The sequence below is a fragment of the Ictidomys tridecemlineatus genome, chromosome 15 (assembly GCF_052094955.1).
Source record: "Ictidomys tridecemlineatus isolate mIctTri1 chromosome 15, mIctTri1.hap1, whole genome shotgun sequence".
Lineage (NCBI taxonomy): Eukaryota > Metazoa > Chordata > Mammalia > Rodentia > Sciuridae > Ictidomys > Ictidomys tridecemlineatus.
The window spans coordinates 45,138,289-45,163,583 of NC_135491.1; the positions used below are offsets into that span (position 1 = coordinate 45,138,289).

The 25,295-nt window shown below is 42.3% G+C and overlaps 1 protein-coding gene across 2 annotated transcripts in view; it reads left to right on the top strand.

Moving 5' to 3' along the window:
• The window catches only part of Zfp90 (ZFP90 zinc finger protein), a 46,786-nt gene that overhangs the window by 17,699 nt on the left and 3,792 nt on the right, over window positions 1-25,295 (top strand). Inside the window, exon 6 of one of the 2 annotated variants that reach the window (XR_005731205.2) lies at window positions 24,180-24,360. Coding sequence is in view for 1 of the 2 variants with exons in the window: in XM_040279071.2 (XP_040135005.1) it covers window positions 2,385-2,425 (41 nt within the window). In the remaining variant the exon portion in view is untranslated. Of the gene's footprint in view, window positions 1-2,384; window positions 3,063-24,179; window positions 24,361-25,295 lie in introns of those variants that run through there. The other variant, XM_040279071.2, reaches the window with a different exon arrangement.

The window sequence follows — 25,295 nt, forward strand, 5'->3', positions numbered from 1 at the left end:
AGAATAAGCTGCATGCAACAGTATTCAGTGCAGGATGAATAGTCTCAAAATTGCAAGAGAGCCAGGAGAAAACCAATCTCCACTCCTGTGTGTTTGTGGAAGGGCCCAAGGCAAGCACTATATCTGCCAGAGTATCTAACACACCTTACAAAAGGTAAAAAAATACTTTTGAATTTATCAGATAGTGATGCTCAGTTCTTTACAGTAACAATGGGCTTTTAGAAAATTGGTTAATTACTCTCTGTAAAAATGCAAATGTCACTTCAGGAAAGTTTTTGCTAACTACATCCTACATCAACTAAATTAATCTCCCTTCATTAAATTTTCATAGCTTACTGTAAATGTCCTTTATGTTACCACAATTTATGTTTGTAATTACTTGGTTTTTTTCTCATACTAGATTGTGAGTCCCAATAGGGAGGCTCTTTTTGTTCTGCTTATCACAACGCCAGTCATATAGTTGGTACTTAATATAGTCTTGTAAAGTGAGCACTTGAGTAGGGAAAGACAAAGCAGATTTGCTCATAAATAAAAAGATGCCCAACCTTGAAATCAGAAGGTTGAAAGGTAAAAATGTGACACTATTTCATAGCAGTTAGGCTGGCAAAAATTTAGGAATCTAGCAGGGGAAAATTGAGAACTCTTATTAATCTTTGTTGAGAGGGAAGGTAATCTGGTCTAATCATTTTGGGGAGTAATTTGGGAATATCTATTAAGATTGAAGCTAGGCATACTTCATGACCCAAGAATTCCACTTGTAGGTACATACCTATGCTAGAAATTCTCCTGTTAGCACAAAGAAACATTCATAAGGGTATTCACAGCAGCAATGTTTGAAACAGTAAAAATGTGGGCACTTACATTTGGAACCATATCAATAGATTCATGTGTGGTATATCCTTATTATTCAAGACAGTATTTAAATGAAGGAACCAAAACATCTGGCAAAAAGTTAAAAATCTAGTTCTGCCTATTCCACTCTTGTACCCATGCAGCCAAATGGAGAAAAACAAAACCATGATGTTAGTCCCACTTAAATTTCTTGTCTGCCAATCTCCAGCATTTGTTTCCCTAGTCTAATCATCATCCCCCTCTCAGGTGCCATTTTGTGGGGTGGGGGAGGTGGGAATTGAACCCAGGGCTTTGTGTATGCAAGGTAACATTCAACCAACTGAGCTATTTCCCCAGCCCTCATGTGCCATTTTATACCTTCTCTTTACTCAAACCTCTTAACACTTAGCCCCACTCCTCCCTCAGCTGATGACCCTTTTCCTAGTTAACTGAGGAAAAAAAGCAATCAAAAGAGAACTCCTTGATTTTCTGAGTTTGGCAAGAACTGATCAAAAATAAATAAATGAAAAATAAAAATGAGTAAAAGGAAGAAGTGAAGGAAAAGTGGAGGGGATGGGGACTGAGATGGAATAAATCAAATTCCATACATGTATGATTTTGTCCAAATAAACACACATACTATGTGTAATATAATGCTCTAAAAAAATGTGAAAAAAGAGAACTTGTATGTGCATCTTGTCCTTGTGTTCTTCCTTCCTTATCCTCTAGTGGACTTCATTCTTTTATTGAGACCAACTCTTCTTCTAGTGTATTAGACCCATCCTTAAATGACAACATAATTCCTACAACTGCTCTTTTTCCTGCATCTTAAAAGCTTCTTTTCTACTAAGTGTTGTCCATCAGCATAATAATGTGTATTTTTTTCCTCAGATATACATGGTATACTCTCCATCTCCTTCCACTTACCCACTACTCCATTTCTTCCTTCACTTAATAGCAGTTTTCCTCAATAGAGATGTGGAATGCTCATTGTTTCCAATTCTTCCAATCTTTCTTGCATCCACTACCATCAGTTCTTTGTTTCTCCTCTTGTTAAAGGTCACAGTGACCCCCACATGGCAAAATGTGGTAGTATTTTTTTGGTCTGCTTGACTTTTCAACATAATTTGCCTCATTTTTGATATATGTTTTCACTTGGCTTCCAGGTGATACTTACCTAGATTTCCTTATAATTTATTGGCAATTACCTCTCACAAGTTATCTTTCCTTGCTCTAGATGTGGGAATTCCTTTAGGGCTTAGTCTTTGGATCTGTTTTCTTTTTCTACAGTCACCACCTTGGGACTCTGAGCCTGTCTCATAGCATAAAAATCTACTTTATGACAACTTCAAATTTTATGTCTCCATCCTATGATTCTATATTCACAATAACCAACTGCTTACTTTGTATTTCCACTTAAATGTCTTAACCTGCCTCAAATTTTTTTAAATATAGTTTTTTTGAGAGAGAATTTTTAATATTTATTTATTTATTTTAAAGAGAGAGAGGACAGAGAGAGAATCTTTTTTAAAAAAAAAATATTTATTTTTTAGTTCTCGGCGGACACAACATCATTGTTGGTATGTGGTGCTGAGGATCGAACCCGGGCCGCACGAATGGCAGGCGAGCGCGCTACTGCTTGAGCCACATCCCCAGCCTGAGAGAGAATCTTAATATTTATTTTTTAGTTCTCGGCAGACACAACATCTTTGTATGTGGTGCTGAGGATCGAACCTGGGCCACAAACATGCCAGGCAAGCGTGCTACCGCTTGAGCCACATCCCCAGCCCTGACATGCCTCAAATTTGATATGTCTAAAGATAAACTCAATCTCCCCCTTCTCCTCTATAAGTATGTTCTTCACTCAGTCTTTCCAAATGAGAAAAGGCAACTCCCATCTCTCGAGTTCCTCAGGCCCTAAACCAGGTAACCACTGTTGATTGATTTTTGTTCACACCCCACAGCCAAGCAATAGTAATGCCTGACTGCTAATTTTCTGGATTTTAAAAAATGGCCATTTCTCTTTCTCTACTGATACCACCATAGTCCAAGTAATCATCAACATCTCTGGCCCAGATTTTTGCAACAGCCCTCAAATTTGTTTGTGATTTCATCCCTACCTCTTTGTGTTCACAGTTTAGCAGCCAGAACCATATTGTAAAAAGATCTGCTCAGAGACCTCTAATAGCTCCCCATTTCACTCAATAAATCTAAATGAAAGCCTCACTCAACACTACCTGCTGCCTGATGTCATCTGTCTCTGTCTTCTCATCACTCCCTTCTTGGTAGCACTGCCCCAGGCCCACTAGCTCCCTAAACTAACCTACACAGGCCCAGCCAACTTCTACTTCAGAACTTTCACATTGGCTCTTTCTCCTCCCCTTTAGATCTTTGCTTAAGTATTTTTTTTTTTAGAGACAGAGAATTTTTTAATATTTATTTTTTAGTTTTCGGTGGACACAACATCTTTTATTTTTATGTGGTGTTGAGGATCGAACCAAGCGCCCCATGCATGCCAGGTGAGCGTGCTACAGCTTGAGCCACATCCCCAGCCCTTTGCTCAAGTATTTTATCAGCAAAGAGCCCTTCCTTGACTACCAAAGTCCAAATGTTTTCACTGATATGCAGATGCTATTTCACAATAAGGGGAGGGGAAAAATAGAGGTACTTTGGATTAGGCAGAGGGGAGTAAAGTGAGGCTAGGGAGTATACGGGAAGGATAGGAGAATGAATTGGACATTATTACCCTATGTACATATATGACTACACAACTGGTGTGATTCTAAATCAGTACAACCAGAAGAATAAGTAATAGTCCACTCATATGTGATGTGTCAAAATGCATTCTACTGTCATGTCCTTCCCCCACCCCTCTCTCTTTTTGCTGCCATGAAGGGAGCAGCTTTCCTCTGTTGAGTCTTTCAAACACCATGTGCTGCCTCATCCTGGGCCCACTGCAATGGAGTCAGCCTTCTATGGACTGAAACCTCTGAAACTGTGAGACCCATATAAACTTCTCCTTCAAGTTATTCTTGTTGCATGTTTTGATCACAGCAATGAAAAAGTTAACTAAAACATGGGCTTTATTAGCAACTCCAAGCTAAGAGAAAAATTCTCACCAAAGTCCTATAACAATTATTTATTTTGAACCTGGACATTAAAATTCAGCTAATTGCAGTTTTTTCCTTTTATTTGTTCTAATTGTGTCCATGTATGACCAAAGCAATTTTTAAAAATTAAAGAAGGCTGGGGATGTTGCTCAGTAGTTAAGTGCACCTGGGTTCAATCCCTAGTTTAAAAAAAAAAATCAAAAGATGGATCTGGGTGGGACTCTCTGGAAACTTCCCAGGGACCTCCATTAAAACTGGAGGGTAGGAGAGGCACACCTCTCTGATAAGACTCACTCTCTTCCTTTCTTCCTTGACAGTGTCCCCTTTTCCTATCCCTTCTAATAAACTCATGCCTGGTACTATGTATGACTAGCTTAAAATGCTTCAGGTTTGATTGCAAGAACTCGTGGTCACAGAATCCCCAGTCTCTTTGGCTCCAGGGGTGGAACTTGTTCTGTAACAGTTCCCCTGTATTCTAAAGGGTCCCACAGGGACTGGGAACACTATCCCACAGGACTTGATGAAATATGTTAAGATTCTCACAACCTCTTGATTCTGGGCCCCTTTATATATGGAACCATATAACAAGGGTTTGATCCAGAGGAGAGGGCCTCCTGCTCCTGAAATGAGGATCCGTCCCCTCTCTCTTGGGGCTGAGAAACTAGAGCACCCAGAATGACTGTAGATATTGGGAGTATCTCCATCCCCAGCAAAACCTCGGGCCCATTTCAGGAATGCCATCTGGAGTTCTGAGAGCTTTACTTGGATCCCCTGCAGTGTATATGGGGGACAGGTTGCAAGAGAATAAACAGACTGGTGCCCAAAAGCATGTGGAGATTTCAGAAGGGAGGGGGTTACTGCTGGCAGCAGAGTGTAAAGTCCTCTGAGGGACCACATTTGAATTGTACCTGAGAAGAACGGATAGATCCATTCCATCAGCATTCTTTGCTGTCAGAGATCACAAGATAGAATTTCAGTGGTTTCTGGATTGGCCATATAATTGACTGTCGGAACCAAGATCCTATAATTCTCACACCTGTGCTGCACTCCTAACCAGGGGGAACAAACCAGAGGGAAATCTCAAACTGTTCTTGAAACGCCAAAACATGGTAGTCACCCTGTGCCTGGAACTCCCCAAAAGGAGGAAGGAGGGCAAGCAGGCAGCAGCAATAGGGTTAGGTCCCAGTGACTGCTTAGTCAAAATAGGGTATAACTCACCTGGAGAGGGATTAGAGGCAAGAATTTTTTGGCGACAAAGGCCATCTTGCTGTGAATGAACACATGAGGCAGGAGTGGCGTCAGGGCAAGCCAGGGGCCTCAGGCAGAACAGGAGTATCATAGCCAAATAGAGGTACAAGGTTCTGCCCTGCCTTTCCTCTTAGATTTCCCTTGCCCAGCACACTGTCTGGGAGGAGTGCAGGGTGGAGAGTGGACACAGGCCAGCATGTAGGGATCTAAGACTAAAGAGACAATGGCGTTTTAAAATGGCTGGACTGAGGGTTTGTATGTTTCCTCCGTGCTGGGAATTAAATCCAGGGACACTCTTCCACTGAGCTACATTTTTTTTTTTTTAAATATTTATTTTTTAGTTCTCGGCGGACACAACATCTTTGTTGGTATGTGGTGCTGAGGATCGAACCCGGGTCGCACGCATGCCAGGCGAGCGCGCTACCGCTTGAGCCACATCCCCAGCCCCCTACATTTTGACACAAGGTCTCACTAAGTCTGGCCTTGAACTTGCCATCCTCTAGCCTCATTACAGACGTGATTACAGACGTGAGCCATCGCTCGGGTTTCGGGCTGTTTTAATAACCGGAAGCAAGCACGAAATTGTTTTTGCACAGGTTAAGGGTTCTAAACTGGGATTTTAACAGCGTAGCATGAGAAGTCCATTTAACGATGACACACAGGTTAGAAAGTTTTCGACACCTATTTAAGATTAACTACAGGAAAACCCGCTGTACCCTTTAAAGAGGGGTCCAAAGGAAGCTTTCACGAGCTGTGGTGAGAAGTCCTCTTCCACCAGGTGCGCCGCGGACGCGTCCCAGGGGAGCAGCCCACACCTGGCTCGCATTGAGCGGAAAGCGTTGGCCCGGGCGCGCTTCCGCTTCCGGGTCTCACGCAGTCCGGGTCGCGCTCAGCGGTGGTCTGCCGGCGGGTGGGAGGTTGTCCAGCTCCGCGGTGGAGAGCCAGCTCCAGTGTAGCCCGGTGACCTTCCACCTGTTCTGTCTTGAGCCAGGTCACCCTTCTGTGGCTGCTGCAAGCCACCTGTGTCCCATCTCCGGGACGCGCTAGGTCGGGCCCCTATCCAGCTCCCCCACGCTCTTTGCGCGATGCCTTAATATGGCCGAATAAATTGAGCCCCGTGGAGTTGTCTAGGTAAACGGATGAACTCTAGGTCAGCGTGGCTTTCCCTGTGGAAATCTTAACAGCGTCATAAAGAACAGACACCCCCAGGCGTGGTGGTGCACCACGGTAATACCATCTTAAATGTAAAGCTGAGGCAGAAGGATCACAGCAAGTTCGAAGCCAGCCTCAGTAAGTTAACGAGATCCTGTGAAAGGGCGGAGGGAGAAAGAAAGAGAAAGAAGAAAATCAAAGGCAAATAAAATCTTAAAACACATAAGCCGGTGTGGTTCTGCACATCTGTAATCCCAATGGCTAGGGAGGCTGAGGCAGGAGGATCACGAGTTCAAAGCCAGCCTCAGCAAAGGTGCTAAGCAACTCAGTGTGACTCTGTCTCTAAATAAAATACAAAATAGGGCTGGGATGTGGCTCAGTGGTGAGTGCCCCTGAGTTTAATCCCCAGTACAAAAAATATATATAAATGAATATAAAAGATCAATTAACTTTTTAAAGAAATAACAGCTCACCTAGGGAGGTTGAGACAGGACAATCGCAGATTTGAGGCCAGCCTCAGCAACTTAATGAAGATCTATCTCAGAAAATAAAATAAAGGGGCTGGGGATGTGGCTCAAGCGGTAGCGCGCTCGCCTGGCATGCGTGGGGCCCGGTTCGATCTTCAGCACCACATACCAACAAAAGATGTTGTGTCCGCTGAGAACTAAAAATAAATATTAAAAATTCTCTCTCTCTCTCTCTCTCTCTCTCTCTCTCTCTCTCTCTCTCTCTCTCTCTCTCTCTCTCTCTCTCTCCTCTCTCTTTAAAGAAAAATAAATAAATAAAATGAAATGGAATGAAAGGACCAGGTATATAGCTCAGGTTAAAGTGCCCCTGGGGGTGGGGGCGCTGGGGTTGTGGTTCAGTGGCACAGCGCTTGCCTAGCACGTGTGAGGCACTAGGTTCAATTCTCAGCACCACATATAAGTAAATAAAGGTCCATCAACAACTAATAAAATATATTTTTAAAAAGTGCCCCTGGATTCAATCCCCATATCAAAACAAATGTAAAAACAGCTAACTTCCCTGCAGCAATCATGGAAGACATGTGAATGAAGATGAAATAATTGTACTTGAAAGTATCTGCAAATCTTGAATTTCATGCATTGCAAAAATCAGGGTTGGGAACACAATGAGTCCTTTTAATATAACTGAAAACAGGAATTTCACCATGAGCAGAACCTAATGAAAGGAAACTCCACAAGGCTTTATTTCTTATAGGCAAATGATCCCAGATGAATGGTCAAAGACACAAGAAAAAACAAAACTGAAATAGTAAAATATGGATAAATGTAAATGTTAACTGTACAAAGCAACAATGTTATTTATAAGTCTCTCAACATATTTAGAGTTAAAATCCAAGACAATGATACTTTCACTTCTGGATGTGAAAGAGTAGCTTTACTAAGCACTAAGCACTACTTCCAAGAAGAGCTGGATAAACTACAAAATACATGTATGAGTGCACTGGAGGTTGCCAGAGTAGTTAGGAATTAAGAAGCCAAGATGTCAGAGGGAAAGGGAAACTCACTAAGGTCTGCCTGACATTCTGAGTACTTCCTGTTCTAGAGCAGGTAAGTTGATGGTTCTGGCCATTAGTTGAAAGAGTTGACAAGAGGTCAACAGATAAAAAGCAAAGGCAAGAAGAGCTTTCAGTACTCTTAAGGGCTGGGGAAACAAAAATTAAAGTTCTGAACACATTCCCCTGCTCAGCCTGGGAACATTTCTGATAAACATGCTGGTCTATCAACAAGGACACTGTGACTTCAACCTAGGAACCAGAAGACAAAGGGAAACCTGAGTGAGGTCAGCAAGAATAACAATCTCCAGATGTTCTCTGCAGCACAAAAGCAATGACAACACTGGCAAAAACTGTCAGAATCAGCTTTTTCAGAACTCTAGAAATTAAAAGTCTTGTAGCAGTCTAGGGAGCGTTTATTTAAGTAAAATAGCTGCTTTGCAGTAGAAACAGTAATTTTGTGACCATTTAACATGCCCTATTACCATTTCCATCTCCCCAGATCCTTGGTGCCCTTGAAAACCAACAGCCTGACAAATACTAGAATGGGGAGAACAAGGTTGGAGTGTCTTCAAAACACTATTCCCAGAAAATTGTCATTATTTAAACTGCATGGTGGTTTCTGGCAAGGCTTCACTCACAAAACCTGCCTTTCTTTGACCTGACTTGGAGCTTGCTTGTGCAAATATCCTCCCCCAACCCCAGGGTGTCTGTTGAAAATTATCATGTCAGTGGCTTAATGTTGTGGCTACCTGAGACAGTAGGAAACAGTCATTACAAACAAAGGCTAACCAAAAAGTTTAACAAGAAAAGCTGGGAATGAGATGGCCATGGGGAACTTTGCAAAGCTCCACCATATTCCTGGGCATCAAGAAGGCTATATATGGGCCTAGCATGTATGAGGTACTGGGTTCAATTCTCAGCACCACATGAAAATAAATAAAATAAAGTCCATCAACAACTGAAAAATATATTTTTTTAAAAAAAAAAGAAGGCTATACTTGTGCATATGTAGGGCTGTGTGGTATCCCTAAGCCTGTGTAAATGCTCAGGGAAGACTCAGAAAGGCCCCAGCTCTCACTTCTGACTGAGCTTGGAGATCTAGGCAAGCAGGAGTGAAGCTAAAGCGAGTTGTAAATTGTCTGGTTGAGTGTTTAAGATGTGCCCACAACATACAGAAGAGTCCCTTGCCCTTTGGCAAAAAAATATAAGACACAGTGGTTCTAGGCATTTAAGGAACTCTGTCTAATCATTGTCTGACCACCAGAGTAGCTAACTGAGCAGATATTTTATTGGCCATATGACAAAGAAAACAAACTTTGCAGAATAAGTTCAGAAGAGTCACAAAATAATCAGCAGCAAGAATGAGAGTGAGCAACAACAACCTTAGGAAGGGGAGGGGAGCCTGGGGACCTGATTCTAGCGGGGCTGACCTCACTGACTCAAGGACCCAGCAACTCAACAGGACAACAATGATGAGCCTGCCAAGAAGATCGTGCAGCCCTGGGCCTTTGTGTGGGACAAGATAGTCTAATAAGCCACAGCCCCTTCCTCCTCAGGCCATGGCACTGGGGTTTTTGTTTTATTTTGTCTTGGGGAAGTGATTCCTAGCACCATACTCCACCGTTGAGGTCCTCAGGGGTCAGTAGGGAACCAGGTATAGGCCTTTGTGTCACAAGTTTTACCATCAAAAGTTGGAGACCCAGGAGTACAGAAAAAGAGGGATAGGAAATAAATTGCCAGAGGTGTGGGAAAAAAGATGGAGGATAGGGAACCCAGAGAAGAATGGGAAGGGATAGTGATAGGAGGAGAAGGCACAGAGGTGATGAGTAGAAGTGTAAAAAACTGCCCCAGGGAATCCCTCCTGGGAACTCAGAGGGTAGTACGTTTAGGGGGGTCCTGTACAAATTACAGGAACCATTTCCTCCATGCTTACCCCTTCATACCCCCAGCCAGGCCAAATCAGCTGTTAAGAGGGACATTTTTGGTCCTTTCCCTCTCTCTATTCATTTTTTAATTTCACCCACAAACCCCTTTGAGAAGATCAAGAGACCAACCCCAACATTGCCCAACCCATCTGAACACTACCTATCATCTTTTTTTCTCTGACTTGATAAGGAGAGATGTTGGGTGGAAAATTCCATCCTCATATCAGGCATTCACCTCACTCATTAAAACAGAATCCTTGGGCTGGGGCTATAGCTCAGTGGGAGAGCCCTCACCTACCAAACCCTACGCCTGAGTTAGATCCCTAGCAGTGTGCTAAAAAAATGAAATAAAATAATTTAAAAATAAAAAATTCTTTCTGTCATTTCTCAGACACAACTCAATGTTATGGTTAGAGAAACATAAATTTATTTTTTAAATATCCCTGAATTCGTCAGACATTTGGTCGTTGTCTAGCACTGTGGTTCCCAAATTAAAGCATGCATCGGAATCACTTGGAGAATTGGTTAAAATGCAGATCACTAGGCCTCATCCTGCTGTCTTCTGATTCATCAGATTTGGAATGGGTCCTGAGCTTTTGTAGTTTTAAAAAGTTCCCACATGGGGCTGGGGATGTGGCTCAAGTGGTAGCGTGCTCGCCTAGCATGCGTGAGGCCCTGGGTTTGATTCTCAGCACCACATAAAAATAAAATAAAGATATTGTGTCCAACTAAAAAATAAATATATAAAAAAAAAGTTCCCACATGATACTGATCCTGCTGGTTGTCAAAAATCCAACTACTTAGCTGGGCACTGTGGCGAGCACTCATAATCACAGCTATTCAGAAGGCTGAGGCAGGAGGATTGCAAGTTCCAGGCCAGTCTGGGCAACTTATTTGCTCAAACTCTCAACCAATTTTTCTATCTATATCCTTTCTTCAAACATGTCTAGACAATATTTCATAGAGAATATAGATGAAAGTACTATCAAGGATAATATAGAAATGATAAAACCTAGTGTTGTTTTTTTTAAAATTTTTTGTGTGCATGTATTTTATTTGACTAATGCTATAGTCTGTATTTTAAATGTCCCTCAAAGGCCCATATATTAAAGCCTCAGTCTTAGCCCGTGGCACAACATTTAGGATGTAGAACCCACTGGAAGGAAGTCAGATCACTGTAGTATGCCTTTGAAGGGAGCACTGGGACCCTAGTCCCTTTCTCTTTGCTTCCTAGTTTCAATGAAGTGAACAGGCCTCCTTTGCCATACTCCTTCCATAATATAGTGTGCTAGCCAAGGACTCAGCAACCATGCTGAAACAATGAGCCAAAATAACTTCTCTTCCCTCTAAGATGACTATCTCAAGTATTTTGTCACAGTAACAGAAAGTTAGCACAACTATGTAAGCTGAAAAGAAATAAAAATATGTGTTGGGGTGGTAGGGAGAGGAAGGTAGGATGGAGCCCCACTGGTGCTGGTACTGAGTGCCCAGAGCTGGGGATAAGTGCAGTCACCTTAGCACAGCACAAGCGTGCTCACAGTTGTCTCTAGATGGGGCCTCCTGGGCAGGTGCTTCTCCCTGGCGATTCTCCCAGGTAAGGAAGGATTGAGTCTCTGACACTGGTCTAGAAGGCCTGAGTATGAGGCCTTCCAAAGAAACCAGATGCAGCTGCAGAGGACCAAGGGATAAAAGGGAAGGAATGGCCTGGCCAGAGAACAGTAGCTGGAACCTAGCAGGGTGAAGGGAACTGAGCACCCTGTGCTGCCACAACCTGGGAAGCCCCACCACCACCACACAAACCTAGAGGCTTGGAGCAGCAGAGTTGGTTGTAGGTGGCAGTTAAATGGCATTTCCTTAAAAGTCAGATACAATTATGAGATTTATTTTCTTAGGTGTAGGAATTTTACTACATGTCTATAAAGTTATTCCTTTTCAAGTTTCTCAAGAGAATAGCAGCCCTCATTTTTCTTCAAAATATATATATTCAGCCAAGCCTTAAATCAGGACTTACTGTTAGGTGCAGGACAGGCTGAGTAAACTGTCTGCAGGGCATGCCAAACAAAGTTAGCTGCAGGATGACCTGGCCACTCAAACTCTTTGTCTGGTTCTTTATCAACTATTTGCTTGAAGCCCAAATGCCCTAGCCCGTGCTCAAGGCTGAACACTCAACCCCCTGCTCAAGGCCGAACACGTAACCCCCCTTGTGCCAACAAGGCAGCTTGCAGACCCAGAGACCTCATTAGATTTGGGCTATAAAAATTCCCTCCTGCCGGGCCCCTCTCTCTTGCTCTCTCTCTCTCTCTCTCTCTCTCTCTCTCTCTCTCTCTCTCTCTCTCTCTCTCTCTCTCTTCTCTTCTCTTCTCTTCTCTTTCTCTCTTTTCTCCTCTGTTGCACTGCTGTAATAAAGATCTCTTGGTTGCTCTGAGTGTTGTGGTCATTTTTCTTTCACTTACCACTGTGTTATACATCTGCTAAGGGTTTGCAATGAAAATGCAGTGCAGTGAAAATTCACTAAGCTGCGTCTCCTCCCCTCCCCCAGAAGTGTTCATTTTTTGTGTTTGCTTTTTATTTTTGACTGATCTTAAGCCAATCCGTTCTTCTTGTAAAATATCTAATTTTCAGGAACATAGTTTTGTGAATACACTAGGTCTGCTCTTTGCAGGTTATCTTTCCCCCTTTCTTTTGTTTTTCAATTGAACATCGTGTCCTGTCATTTTTCCCTCTCGCTGCATCCTCAGGCCCTCACACACTGGGTCGCATGCCTGGGTTCAGGGTCCAGCACCTCCTAAGTGCTCAGTAAACATTTACAAACAAAATAAATGAACAATTTCAAGGTTCCTCAATGTTTTCCAAGTCCTTGCTCTCAATACTCCTTGCTCTCTAAGTGACCTGTTGTAAGGATTGAGTTAATATCTATAAAGTACTCGGCACGGTGCGCGGCTTATAGTAGGTACTTTTAAAAATATGTGTATCTTGGGCTGGGAATGTGGCTCAGGCGGTAGCGCGCTCGTCTGGCATGCGTGCCTCCCAGGTTCGATCCTCAGCACCACGTACCAACAAAGAATATTAAAAATTAAAAAAAAATATGTGTATCTAAAGTGAGCAGGGCATGATCGCGAGGTGCCCTGGCCTACTGGGAGCTCTTCTGGACACCGTCAGTCAAGAGCTCGGGTTGCAGAGCCAGATCCACCTGCCGGCTGCGGCGCCGCGTGCGTGTCCCGTGGCCACGAGGGGGCGGTGGCGCGCCGCAGAGAGCGCCCGCAACTCCGGAGCTCCGGATCCTCCCGCTTAGGCGAGCTTGTTGGGCTTCCTCTCCTTTTTTCTTTCTTTTCTCCCTTCCCGCCTTTCATTCTGGAATTCTGGAATGTCACCTCCTTCCTTTTCACCTGCTCTCAGCGGCCTCCATGCATGGATCTTGCACCAGAGAGGAAGCGATTTGGGGCACTTGGCAATAGCGAGGATGGGGGTCAGAGGCAGAAATAAAGAGACCCCCCCGCACGAAATATGTATGAACAAAAAGTTAAAAATAATAAATAAATAAGGAGCCTTTCAAATCCGTGGCGCCCCCAATGTGGAGCCGTCCAGCAGCGCCACAGGCAAAGCATTTGTTCTTTCTCACAACTTTTTATTTTGAAAAAAATTTGACGTTTTAAACTTGTACAATCAACAGGCACCTTTGTACTTTTTCATCTGGATTCACCTGTTGCCAATGTGTTTTACCAGAATATTTACACACTCGTTTTATTTGCATTACTTTGGCTAAACCATTTGAGCGTTACACCCTGACACTTCTCTTATGCAGTCATAATGCTATTATGGCACCTAAGAAACTCAACATTGATATAACGCTACTATCTCACAGTGACATATCCACATTTCCCCAGTTGTCCCAATTACATCCTGTATAGTTGTGGTTTTGTTTTATTTGTGATCCAGCATCTGATCAATAATCACATCACATTTTTATAGCATTTTTGAAGGCAAGTTGTCTAGTAGAGGATTCCATAATCTGAATTTGTTTTGTCTTATTTCTTGGTACCAGGGATTGAACCCAGGGACACTTTACCACTGAGCTACATGCCCAGCCCTTTTTCTTTTTTCTTTTGATAATATCTCGCTAAGTTGTCCAGGCTGGCATTGAATTTGTGAATCTCCTGCTTCAGCTTCCCGAGCAGCTGGGATTACAGGCATGTACCACCTGACTACTCTCTTATTCTTCATGAATATATTCAGGAAGACACTTTTGAGAAAAATATTATAGGACATGTTGTCTGTTTCTTAGTTCATAATATCAGGAGGCCTATTGTATAGGTTTGTTCCATATTTGTGACATTATATTTGATCACAGGGTTATCTGTGACAGTTTCCTGCCCTCCTGTCTCGCCCTATTCATGAAAAAAAAATTTAATTTCACATCCCAAGAAGCAATCACTTCTGTTCAGGATGTGGGAAAGTTAGTCCAGTTTTTCCAACAAATTCATGATCACATTGGCCTCCCTGATGCTTTAAAAAAAAAAAAAAACTGGGCATATTCTTACCACAGGTTATTGATCAGACGCTGGATCACAAATAAAAACGACATTCTTATCATTCTTGAACTTGCCTCCTGGAATATTCTTTCCCTTAAAATGCATGGAAAGTTTCTTCCCTCATTTTTATGTCTGCTCAAGCATCCACTTTTCAGCAAAACCCTCATTGACTACTCTTCTTCCCTTGCTCAACTTTTCTCCCATAGAAATTGTCACCTTGTAACGTGTCATTGTGTTTACTGTTTGTCTCTTTCTGGTGATTATGTAAACTCTGTGAGAACAGGGATTTTTCTCTGCTTTTATCCACTGCTGCATGTCTAACATGTCAAAGAAAACATGACACATTATATTGGCACTTAATACATATTTATTGAATGAATGCATTTATCATCTATTATTGCATTACAAATTACTACAAACATTTACTCTCTTTCTTGGGGCTCATGGATCTGGAGGTTGCTTAGCTGGGTGATTCAGGCCGTTTACTCCATGAGGCTGTGATCCAACTGTTGACCAGAGCTGTAGCTGTCTCTAGGCTCTCTGGAGCTGCAAAACCCACTTCCAAGTTCACTCACATTTTGTTGACAGACCTCAGCTCCTCACTGGCTGTTGGCTGTCACAAGGGATTCCCCACAAAGCTGCCTCCTGTCACGACAGCTGGTTTTCCCTGAAGTGATATGTGAGAGGAAAAAGAGAGAACACCCAAGACATAAGCCTCAGTCCTTTTATTACCTAATCACAAAAATGATGTGTATGTTGTTACAGAATAATGACCCCCAAGATGTCCATGTCCTACTCCCCAGAACCTGTGAATATGCTACTCTACACAAAAGTACTTGCAGGTGTGACTCAGGACTTTGAGATGGGAACAGTGTCATGAATTGCCCAGGTGGCCCAGTAATCACAAGCATTCTTATAAGTGGGGAAAAGGAAGAGCCCAGGACAGTCAGATAATCTGGAGGTTGCTTAGCTGGGTGAGTGTCAGAGAGTCAGCCCAGGACAGTCAGAGAGCCAGCAGATAAAAGGAAGCTGTAGAGATGGGAATGGAGGTTGGAGTGACGCACTTTGAAGTCGGAGGAAGAGACCACGTGACAAGGAATGCAGGCAGCCACTGGAAGCCTGAACAGCCAAGATTTTCCCCAGGAGCCTCCTGAAGGAACACAACCCTGCTGGCACCTTAATTTCTGCTCAGTAGGACCCATTTAGATGTCTGGTCCCCAGAACAGCAAAATATTACATTTGTGTTGCCTTAAACCACTAAGATTGTGGTAATTTGTTACAGTAGCAATAGGAAATGAATACACTATCACCTTTGTGATCTCATGTTAGTGAGGAGGGAGTCACCAAGTCCAGCCCACATTTCTAGAATGTGAATAACAGAGCACATGATTATTGGGGCCATTTCAGAAGGTGCCTATCAGTGAATGAATTATTATTATGAATGAATTATTATTATTAACCCCACTTTACAAGACTCAGAGGAGTGAAATAATGTACTTGAGATCATATAGCTGATAATGATAGAGCCACTTCCATCTGATAGAATAAATTCCAAACTCCTTTCATAAATAGATACAAAGACCTACCGGATCCGGGTTCCACCTCATTCCCTAATCTTAAACATGCCAAGCCTATCTTTTTCACCTGCTCCTTCCTCTCCACTGGGCTGCCACCACAACCTTCAGGTCTCAGTTCAAATGCAAGTCTTCCCTGACCCCCACTGATAAACACAGTGACTTTCCGATGTTCACCATCTGATATCTGTTTTCACTTCTCCTGGTGTCTATTCCCACTCCTCCTATCCCTTTTGAAGACAAGGGCTTTTAACAGTTCTGTTCACAGCTATATCCCCACTACTGTACTAGCGCACAGTAAGTGTCCAAGGAGTATTAGCTAAATGAATGAATGGCTGCACAGGGAGACAACACAGTTACAAACAATTCAACTCACTTCTCTGGATGTATTGAAATAACAATCCTTACCCGGAAGAGCTTATGAGAATTAAAAGATCAACAAGTCACCAGGCCTAAAGTAATATGATGTGTTTTTAAAGAAATGAGAGTTTTGACTCTCTCACCATCAGCAGGCTAGACCTGGGGGCATTTGCAGGGCTCTGCATTCTAAGAGCCCTTTGTCTCCAGAGAGGGAAGAAGGCTGGCAGGAGGGTGGGCAACCCACCAGCACTGTTTGGGTAATAACTGACCATTTTCTTCCCAGACTGGTTCTGCTGGTCCCCACGCCCCTTCCCACAGGCAAAAACCTCCTCTGGACCTGATTCTGCAGGTCAACCATGAATTTAATGAGAATATGCCAGACAGAGAAAGCCAGCTCAGCTAGGGAGACTGGGCTTTTTTGTGATCTTGGACAAAAAGATCTGTGTGCGCGCGCGCGTGCTTCTCTGTGTGTGTGTGTGTGTGTGTGTGTGTGTGTATGTTGGGGACTGGAAATAACTTGGGTGTAGTTCACAGCCTTTGTTTTTTGGTTGTTACTTTTTATAATACTGGGGATTGAACCCAGGGATATTCTACACTCTACACTGAGCTCCATCCCCACCCCTTTTTATTTTTTTATTTTGAGACAGGGTCTCTCTATTGCCCAAGCTGGCCTGGAAATTGTGATCTCCTGCCTCGGCCTCTAAGTAGCTGGAATGACAGGCATGTGCCACCTCACCGTGTTCACAGTCCACTCTTATAATTAGTTTGTGCCAGGCTCCTCCCTGGCTTCATATGTTCACTCATTCATTCTTTTCTTTTTATCCTTATCTCTCCTTCCCATTTCCCTCCTCCTCCACTCTTTTTAATGAAGACCTAGTTTGTATGCAGTTTTGTCAAATGGGAATTATTGGGTTTAAAAAAAATTTTTTTAGTTGTAGTTGTACACAATACCTTTATTTTTATTTACTTTTATTCGGTGCTGAGAATCGAACCTAACGCCTCGAACATGCTAGGCGGGTGCTTTATTGCTGAGCCACAACCCCAGTGCATGAAGTATCATATTGTTTTGTATAAATGTATAAATGTGAGTCTTTTTTTTTGGTACCAGGGATTGAACTAAGAGGCACTAAACCACTGAGCCACATCCCCAGCCCTTTATTTATTTATTTTTTTTAGAGTCAGGGTCTTGCTGAGTTGCTTAAGGCCTCACTAGGTTGCTGAGGCTGGCTTTGAATTTGTAATCCTCCTGCCTTAGTCTCCCAAACCACTGAGATTACAGGCATGTGCACTGCACCCAGCTGATTTTACTTTTTTAATTAAGAGGCATCTTGCTATAGATCAGATTCTGTCTCTTACTGCGGTAGCCAGTCTCCCAGATGCCCCCCACAACCTGGGTAGATCTCCTGGTAGTCAAATATTTGAGTAGTCTCTTCTGTGATGGGTTGAATATTTATGTCCCACAAAATTCAGAGCCCTAATCCCCAGTGTGATGGTGTTTGGAAGCGCAGCCTTTGGGAAGTGATTAGGTTTAGAAGAGGTCATGGGGATAGGATCCAATGATGCAATTAGTGCCTTTAAAGGAAGAGATTCAAGGACTCACTTCCCCATGCATGCACCAGGGAGAGGCTGTGCGAGCACACAGTGAGATGGTGGCCTCCTACAGGCCAAGAGGCCTGAGAATGAAACCTACCTCACTGATTTTGAACTTCCCAGTCTCCAAAACAGTGAGTCTCCAAAACACCCTGTCTATGAGATTTTGTTATGGCAGCCCAAGCAGGCTAAGACAGCCTTCCATAGTGAACACAGCTGATCCTAATCAACCAGTGGGCTATTGCAGGGATAGTAGAATGTGATTTTTCCAGGTCTAGGTAGTAAAAGACATCGCAATCTCCTTGTTCTCTCTTAGATCAGCCACATTAGGGGAAAAACAGCTGCCCTATCACAAGGACACTCTGGCAGCCCTCTGGAGAGGTCTAAGAGAAAGTGAGGCCTCCCACCACCAGCAAGCACTTGGCAGCCACGTAGGTGAATTCTCCAGCCTGAGACATTTTAACTACAACCTCAGGATAGATGCCAGGCTAGAACCATCCAGTCAAGCCACTCCCGATTTCCTGACTCATAGAAACTAGATGAGAAATGTTTGTTTTTATTTTAAGTCATTGTATTTGGGGATAATGTGTTACAGGGCAACAAATAATAGACACATTTATTTTTTCATTCAGCTGTACAGCTTGTAGACCTATCCCAGTCTCTGCATGTTTGTGTAATTCAGGAATCAGCAGAGGTCTACTGTAAAGAGCCGGATAGTACATATTTTAGACTTTGCAGGCCACATGGTCTCTGTTGCAACAACAGAGCATAAAAGCAGCCGCAGACAATAAAGGGAAGGAACATGTTAGTGTTCCAATAAAATTTTGTGGGCGTTGAAATTTGAATTTCATATAATTTTCATGTGTCACAAAATAATTTTAGGATTCCCCACCCCTGACCATTTAAAAATGTAAAAATCATCCTCAGATCACGAGCCAAGTTGTGAAAAGACAGGGGGTGGGTCAAATTTAGCCCACAGGCTTTAGTTAGTTGACCGCTGACATATCTCATTGTTGTGAGCAGCTACATAATCATTCCATAAAGTGCTTTTGCCGTATTTGCATAGCTATTCTCCTGTGAGGGGCATCCAGTTATCTGCCGCCCTCCGCTACCATAGACAATAGCTTCAGTGAACACTGTTGGCTGTGTGGGAAGGTTCCTGGCATATGTGCCCCGGAGTGGAGATTGCTAGGTCTCATGGTATGGCACTGCCCTCCCCAATGTGGCATGGGAGCTCCTCTTTCCTCACACCCTACCAACACTTGGTGTTACCCAACTTCCTAATTTTTGTCAATCTTGTGAATGGATGTCTTCCTGTTTGCGTTTCCTTAGTAACTAATGAATCTGGATATTGTTTTTGACGGTTTTTTTTTTTCTTTTTTTATTATCAGGGATTGAACCCAGTGAGCCACAGACCTTTTTTTTTTTGAGACAGGACCTCTCTACATTGCTGAGACTGACCTCAAATTTGCAATCCACCTGCCTCAGCCTCTCAAGCTGCTGGGATTACAGGCATGCACCATTACGGCCAGCTTGGATATCTTTTGGGTGCCTAACTCTTATACACTATTTTTTAGTGATTTAAAGCCACTCAGTTCTCACACAACTTCATGAGCCAGTACTGTTGTGACCATTTCTCAGGTGAAGAAACCGAGGACAGAGGTGCCCAAAGGCACACAGATGACTGAGGGGATCAGTAAACCACAGCACGCCTGCTATTGTTACTTTTTTTAAAAATATTTTTTAGTTGTCAATGGACCATTATTTTGTTTATTTATTTTTATGTGGTGCTAAGAATCGAACCCAGTGCTTCACATGTGCTAGGCAAGCACTCTACCACTGAGCCACAACTCCAGCCCCTATGGTTACTTTTTAATAGTACTGTTTTAATAGTATTGTTCTCATAGCACACGATTCATCCACCTGAAGTGTGCAACTCAGCAGGTGTTAGTATACTCTCAGAGTTGGACGACTGTCACCACAAGCAATTTCAGGACATTTTCACATTCCAAAGAAACCTATTCCTTAGTGATCCCCCCCCCCAACTCCTCAGCCCCTTCAGCCCCTCATCTACTTCATGTCTCTACAGACTTTCTTATTCTGGACATTCTTCACAAATGAAAGCTTACTATATATTGCCTCTTGACTGGCTTCTTTCATTAGTGTAAGGTTTTCAAGGCTCATTCACTTTGTAGCATATATAAAAATTTTATTCCTTTTTATAGTTGAATAATAGTCCATTGTATGGATATACACCATTTGGTTTGTCCATTCATCAGTTAATGAACATTTGTGTTTTTCTTCTACTTTTTGGCTATCCTGAAGAGTGCTGTTATAAACTTTCATGTACCAATTTTTGCTTAGACGCGTATTTTCATTTCTTTTAGGTATATACTTAGGAATGGAGTTGCTGGGTCAGATAGTAATTATGTTTAACATTTTGAGGCAATATCTGTTTTTATACATTCCAGGAGCTAAAAATGGTTTCTGCATTTTTAAGTGGCTAGAAAAAAAAGTAGAAGAATAATGTATTGTAACACATAAAAATTACATAGAATTCAAATTCAGTCTACACAGAGTTCTGTGGCAGCTACTTTCATTCCTTTATATATTGTGTATGGATTCTTTTGTATTATAGTGACAACACTGAGCATTGTTAACTATATGCCTGCAATGCCTAAAATTCTGCTCTCTGGTCACTATGTGTTGGTGTTAATTTAGTGATTTGTTATTATTGTTGGGCTGGTAGGGGCAGCTTGGGTATGTGCTGACTACAGGGCAGATGGTAATCGGAGCCAGGTCACCAGCCCCTGTTGGCCATGTCCTTGCCTAGTGGTCTATAGGAATGAGAACTCACACCTGGCCCCATTTTCTGGACTGAGAAACTGAGTCCTGTGGAGTCTGCTCAGGTTCCTGCAGACTGGGGGAGAAGGGAACGAGGGCATAGCTTTCCTCTCTTCCTGGGCAGCTTCCTCCCATCCAGTTTCGAGAAGGCCTGGCTGTGAATAATTCATGGCTGGCGTTTGCCGAGCACTCCATCTTGTCAGAGCACTCTGGTCATCATTAATTAGTAAAAACCTGGCTTCGGCTGTCACCCAATAATACAAAAACAGAAATGGCTTTGATCTCTCACCCCTAAAACTAGAAGATTCCATCTCCACGTCAAGACTCTGATCAGCAGATTTCTCCTCCCCACCCATTGCCCCATCACCTCCTAAAGACCTAAACCCTACTATTTTAGCTACAAATTCTAGCTTTCTGCAGGAAAGAGGGCAGTCTCAGGGTTGGAGCCCCAGCCCTGGAAGCTGGTATCCTCTGAGAAGTCACGTCCTCCCTCTGCCCTCATTTGTGCTTGTCTGGAAGGATAAATAATGATGTCTGTTTCTGGGTTGTTGTGAGGATTATTGCTGTGAGTTTTTACAAAAAGACTCTCAAAGGAACCCTCATATGTAGCTTTGGGGGATGTAAAATGGCTCAGCAGCTTTTAGAAACACAGCCTGACATTTCCCCCAAATGGTTAAACGCAGAGATGCCATATGATCCTGCAATTTCACTCCTGGGCACATACCCAAGAGCAATGAAAACATCCTCACAAAAACTTGTACACGAATGTTCACAACAATATAAACAACAGCCAGTGAATGGAAGAGTAAAATGCATGTAGATGTTCAGTGGAATAGTGTTTGACTATAAAAAGGAATGAAGTACCGATACATGGACAATGTGGATGAATCTTGTAAACATTACACTAAGTGAAAGAAGCCAGACAGAAAAGGCCACATATTGTAGGAATCTGTTTACACGAAATGTCTAGATTAAACAAATCGTTGGAGACAGATAATAGGTTGAACCTCAGTAACTTAGCAAGGCCCTAAGCAACTTGGTGAGACCCCTGTCTCAAAATAAAAAATAAAAACGGGCTGGGGATGTGGCTCAATTGTGAAGCATCCCTGAGTTCAATCCCTGGTATCAAAAAGCAAAAAGAAACCATTGAAGAACTGAGGACATAACTCAGTTGGTAGAGTGCTTGCCTACCATGCACAAAGCCCTAGGTTCAATTCCCAGTACCACCAAAACATTGAATTGCATGCTTAAGTAGGTAAAGTTTATGATGTGTAAATCATACCTCATTAAAGGTGTTGTTATTTTATTTTTTATTGCAGTATTGAGCATTGAACCCAGGGGCAGTCTACTGCTGAGCTACTCTCCAACTCTTTTATATTTCTTTATTTTGAGACAGGGTCTCCTTAAGTTGGGAAGTTGGCCTTGAACTTGTGATTCTCCTGCCTCAGCCTCTAAAGCTCTTTTTTTAAAAGTGCTTTGGGACTAGGGGTGTAGCTAGGTAGCAGAGTGCTTGCCTAACATGCATGAAGCCCTTTGTTTGATCCCCAGCACCAACAAAAAAGAAGAAAAAATTCTGAAGTTTCAATTGCTGAGTACAATGATATCATATGCATGATGGATGATCATATTCATAATGACCGAGCTGAATGTTCTGGTCGGTGAGTTTAGGATCAAGCTTAAGACTTTTGACATCAGAGACACCTAGAGCTCTTGCTATGTATGACCGTGGGCAAATCATTAAACTCTTTGAGCTTCAGTTTAATCATCTGTAGAATTGGTACAATAATCCCTGTCTCATAGGATTGCCGTGACAATTAAATAAATATTGTGGCAGTATGCTGAGCTTGTGGCTTGCCACCTAGATGCTCAGTACATGATGATATTATTTCCACATCTGACCCTTCCAGTCACCCCGGGGAGCAGATATTTTTAAAAACTCTCCAGGTGAGTACTGTAATCAGGCGAATTTGAGAAGCAGGGCTGCTCCAACTTGAAGTCATTTGGCCTCTTTTTTATGTCCTTCCCCCTAAGGCCTCTTATTGTTTGCTGTTTCATGCTGACTGGCCTCCCTTTGCAGAAGATCCCCTATTTAGAGGCCCATACTCTTAGCTTCAGTAATTACACACAGCCCTTGAGAGTTTGTCATTTCTTCATACTTTGATTCAGAGCAAGGATTGATAACATCAATAACAGCATCATGAGTATCCCTGCAGTGGGCCTCTGCAGGGGGTTCCTGGCGCCATCTCCTTCATGCCATCACAGCAACCTTCTGAGTGGGATTGCTTGTCTCTGCTTTGCCTCAGAGAGCTTAAATAATTTGCCCAAGTCTTAGGAAGGGGAGCAGCAGGGTCAGAATTGAGACCTAGTTTTATGTGACCCCCAAAGCCAGTGTCATAGATCTTGTACTGTACAGTATCCAGTAGTTATCACAGTATGAAGAAATCAGGGCTCAGAGACCTCAGGAGGCTTTTCAAAGATCACACAGAAGCTTCTGGACCAAGTTAAAGTGGCGGCTCTGATTTTTATCCCTCCAATCTAGGGCTTTCTCATGTTCGTAAATCCTCATCAGTGACTTTATCAACAAATGCCATACCCCAAACAAAACAAAACAAAGAGCAAGGAAATAACTAACAACAACTCCAACAATAACAAAAGGATCACCTTTAGGATCACTTTAACATATATTTTTTTTTACTTATAGAAAATGTTCTCAGTGACAAATAACAGGAGTTAATATTTATTGAGCATTTTCTTTGTGCCAAGTGTTATTTTAAACTCTATATTTTATTAACACAATTAGACCCTAACAACAACAGATGACATGAGTGCTATTATCACCAAGGCAAGGAAGTCACGGCTCCTCTATGGGGTTTGCATTAGGTCACTGACTAGAAATTGTGAGATCCAGGACTCAGATCCCGGCAGAGCAGCTTTGAGACCTTGCTTTGGTCACTTGGCAGTGCTTGCTTTGAAGTGTGTCTACTGCAGTGTGGTTGATAATATAAGAAAAAATTGAAAGAAAGCTACATGCCCAACCTCAGGGCACAGCCCAGATAAATAAATTATGGTGTGCCTTTTGAACAAATTATTCTGAAGCCATTAAATATTATGCTAGAAAGGATTCTCCAATGACACAAAAAAAGTATTCACAACATTTCAGGTGAAAAAGCCAGGTTCAAAAATAGTATTGCTTGTGTTATTAATCCATTTATAGAGCACAAAATTAGGCAAAACTAATATCTGTTTTAAAGGTCAAGATAATGGTTACCCATGGGTGGGGGGTTTATGACTGGCAGGTAGCACAGGGAGGCTTATTGGGGCAGACTGTGTTGTCCCTTATTCTGGGTCCTAGTAACACATGGGTTCAATATTGCTGATCTGATCATTTATGATCTGCTCACTTTTCTGTGTTTGTGTTAGAGTTCAATGAATAGTTTAAAAATATATTGCTACTATGATCTTAATTTATAAAATATGTATGTATACATTTGCAGAGAGAAGAAAGAATGGAGGAAACATGCATCGAAGGACAATTACAAATAGCTGGTCTATATCATAAGCAATGTCAAGATCAAGAAAGACTGAGAAACTCTTCCAGTTTAAAGAAGGCTAAAGAATTGTGATGACTAAGAGCCATGCAGAATCCTGGATTAGATCCTGGACTGGGAAAAATATGTAAGCACAGCTGATTGATTGAAATATGGATTATAGATTAGAAATACTATTACAATGTTAAATGTCCTGAGTTTGCTAATTGTATTGTGGTCATATTGTGGTCAGGTATGGAAATGTCTTTGTTCTTCAGGAAATAAACACTGATATGTTTAGGGTTTAAAGGGCATGATGTGTCCAATACAATCTCAAAAAGGTCAGAAAATCATTTATATATAGTATACAAATATTTAAATATTTATATGCAAAGAAAAAACTTATAAAGCAAATAGTGAATTGAACTGATTCTTGTGGATAAAAAATTTCTAGTCATTTCTCCCTCTCGCTGGGAATTTCTTGTATTATCCTTGGAACTTTTCTATCAGTTTAAAATTATATCAAAATTACAAATTGCCCAAAGCGAAGAGGGGAAGACAGACACACAAACCTCTACTTTTTTAGAAGTAGTACTAAACTAAAATTGGAGAAAGATAAGTACTAATTTTCCAAATAGCCTTTTGAAAAGTAATAAGGGAAGCCAGATGTGGTAGCAGTCACCTGTAATCCCTCCCAGTTTGGGAGGCTGAGGCAGGAGTATTACAAATTCAAGGCCAGCCTCAGCAACTTAATGAGACTGTTATGGTTTAGTTATGAGATGTCCCCCAAAAGCTCATGTATGAGACAATGCAAGAATGTTCACAGCTGAAATTATGAGATTATGATAACTATTACTTAAATTAGTGGATTAATTCACTGATACAGATTAACTGGATTGTAACTGTAGGCAGGTAAGGTGTGACTGGAGGAAGTAGGTCACTGGGAGCATGCCTTTATGGTTTATATTTTGTCCCTGGTGAGTGGAGCTTTCTCTGCTTCCTGGTTGCCACACCCTCTGCCATGATGTTCTGCCTCACGTCAGGCCCAGAGTTTCAGAGTTGGCCTATCTCTGAAACTATGAG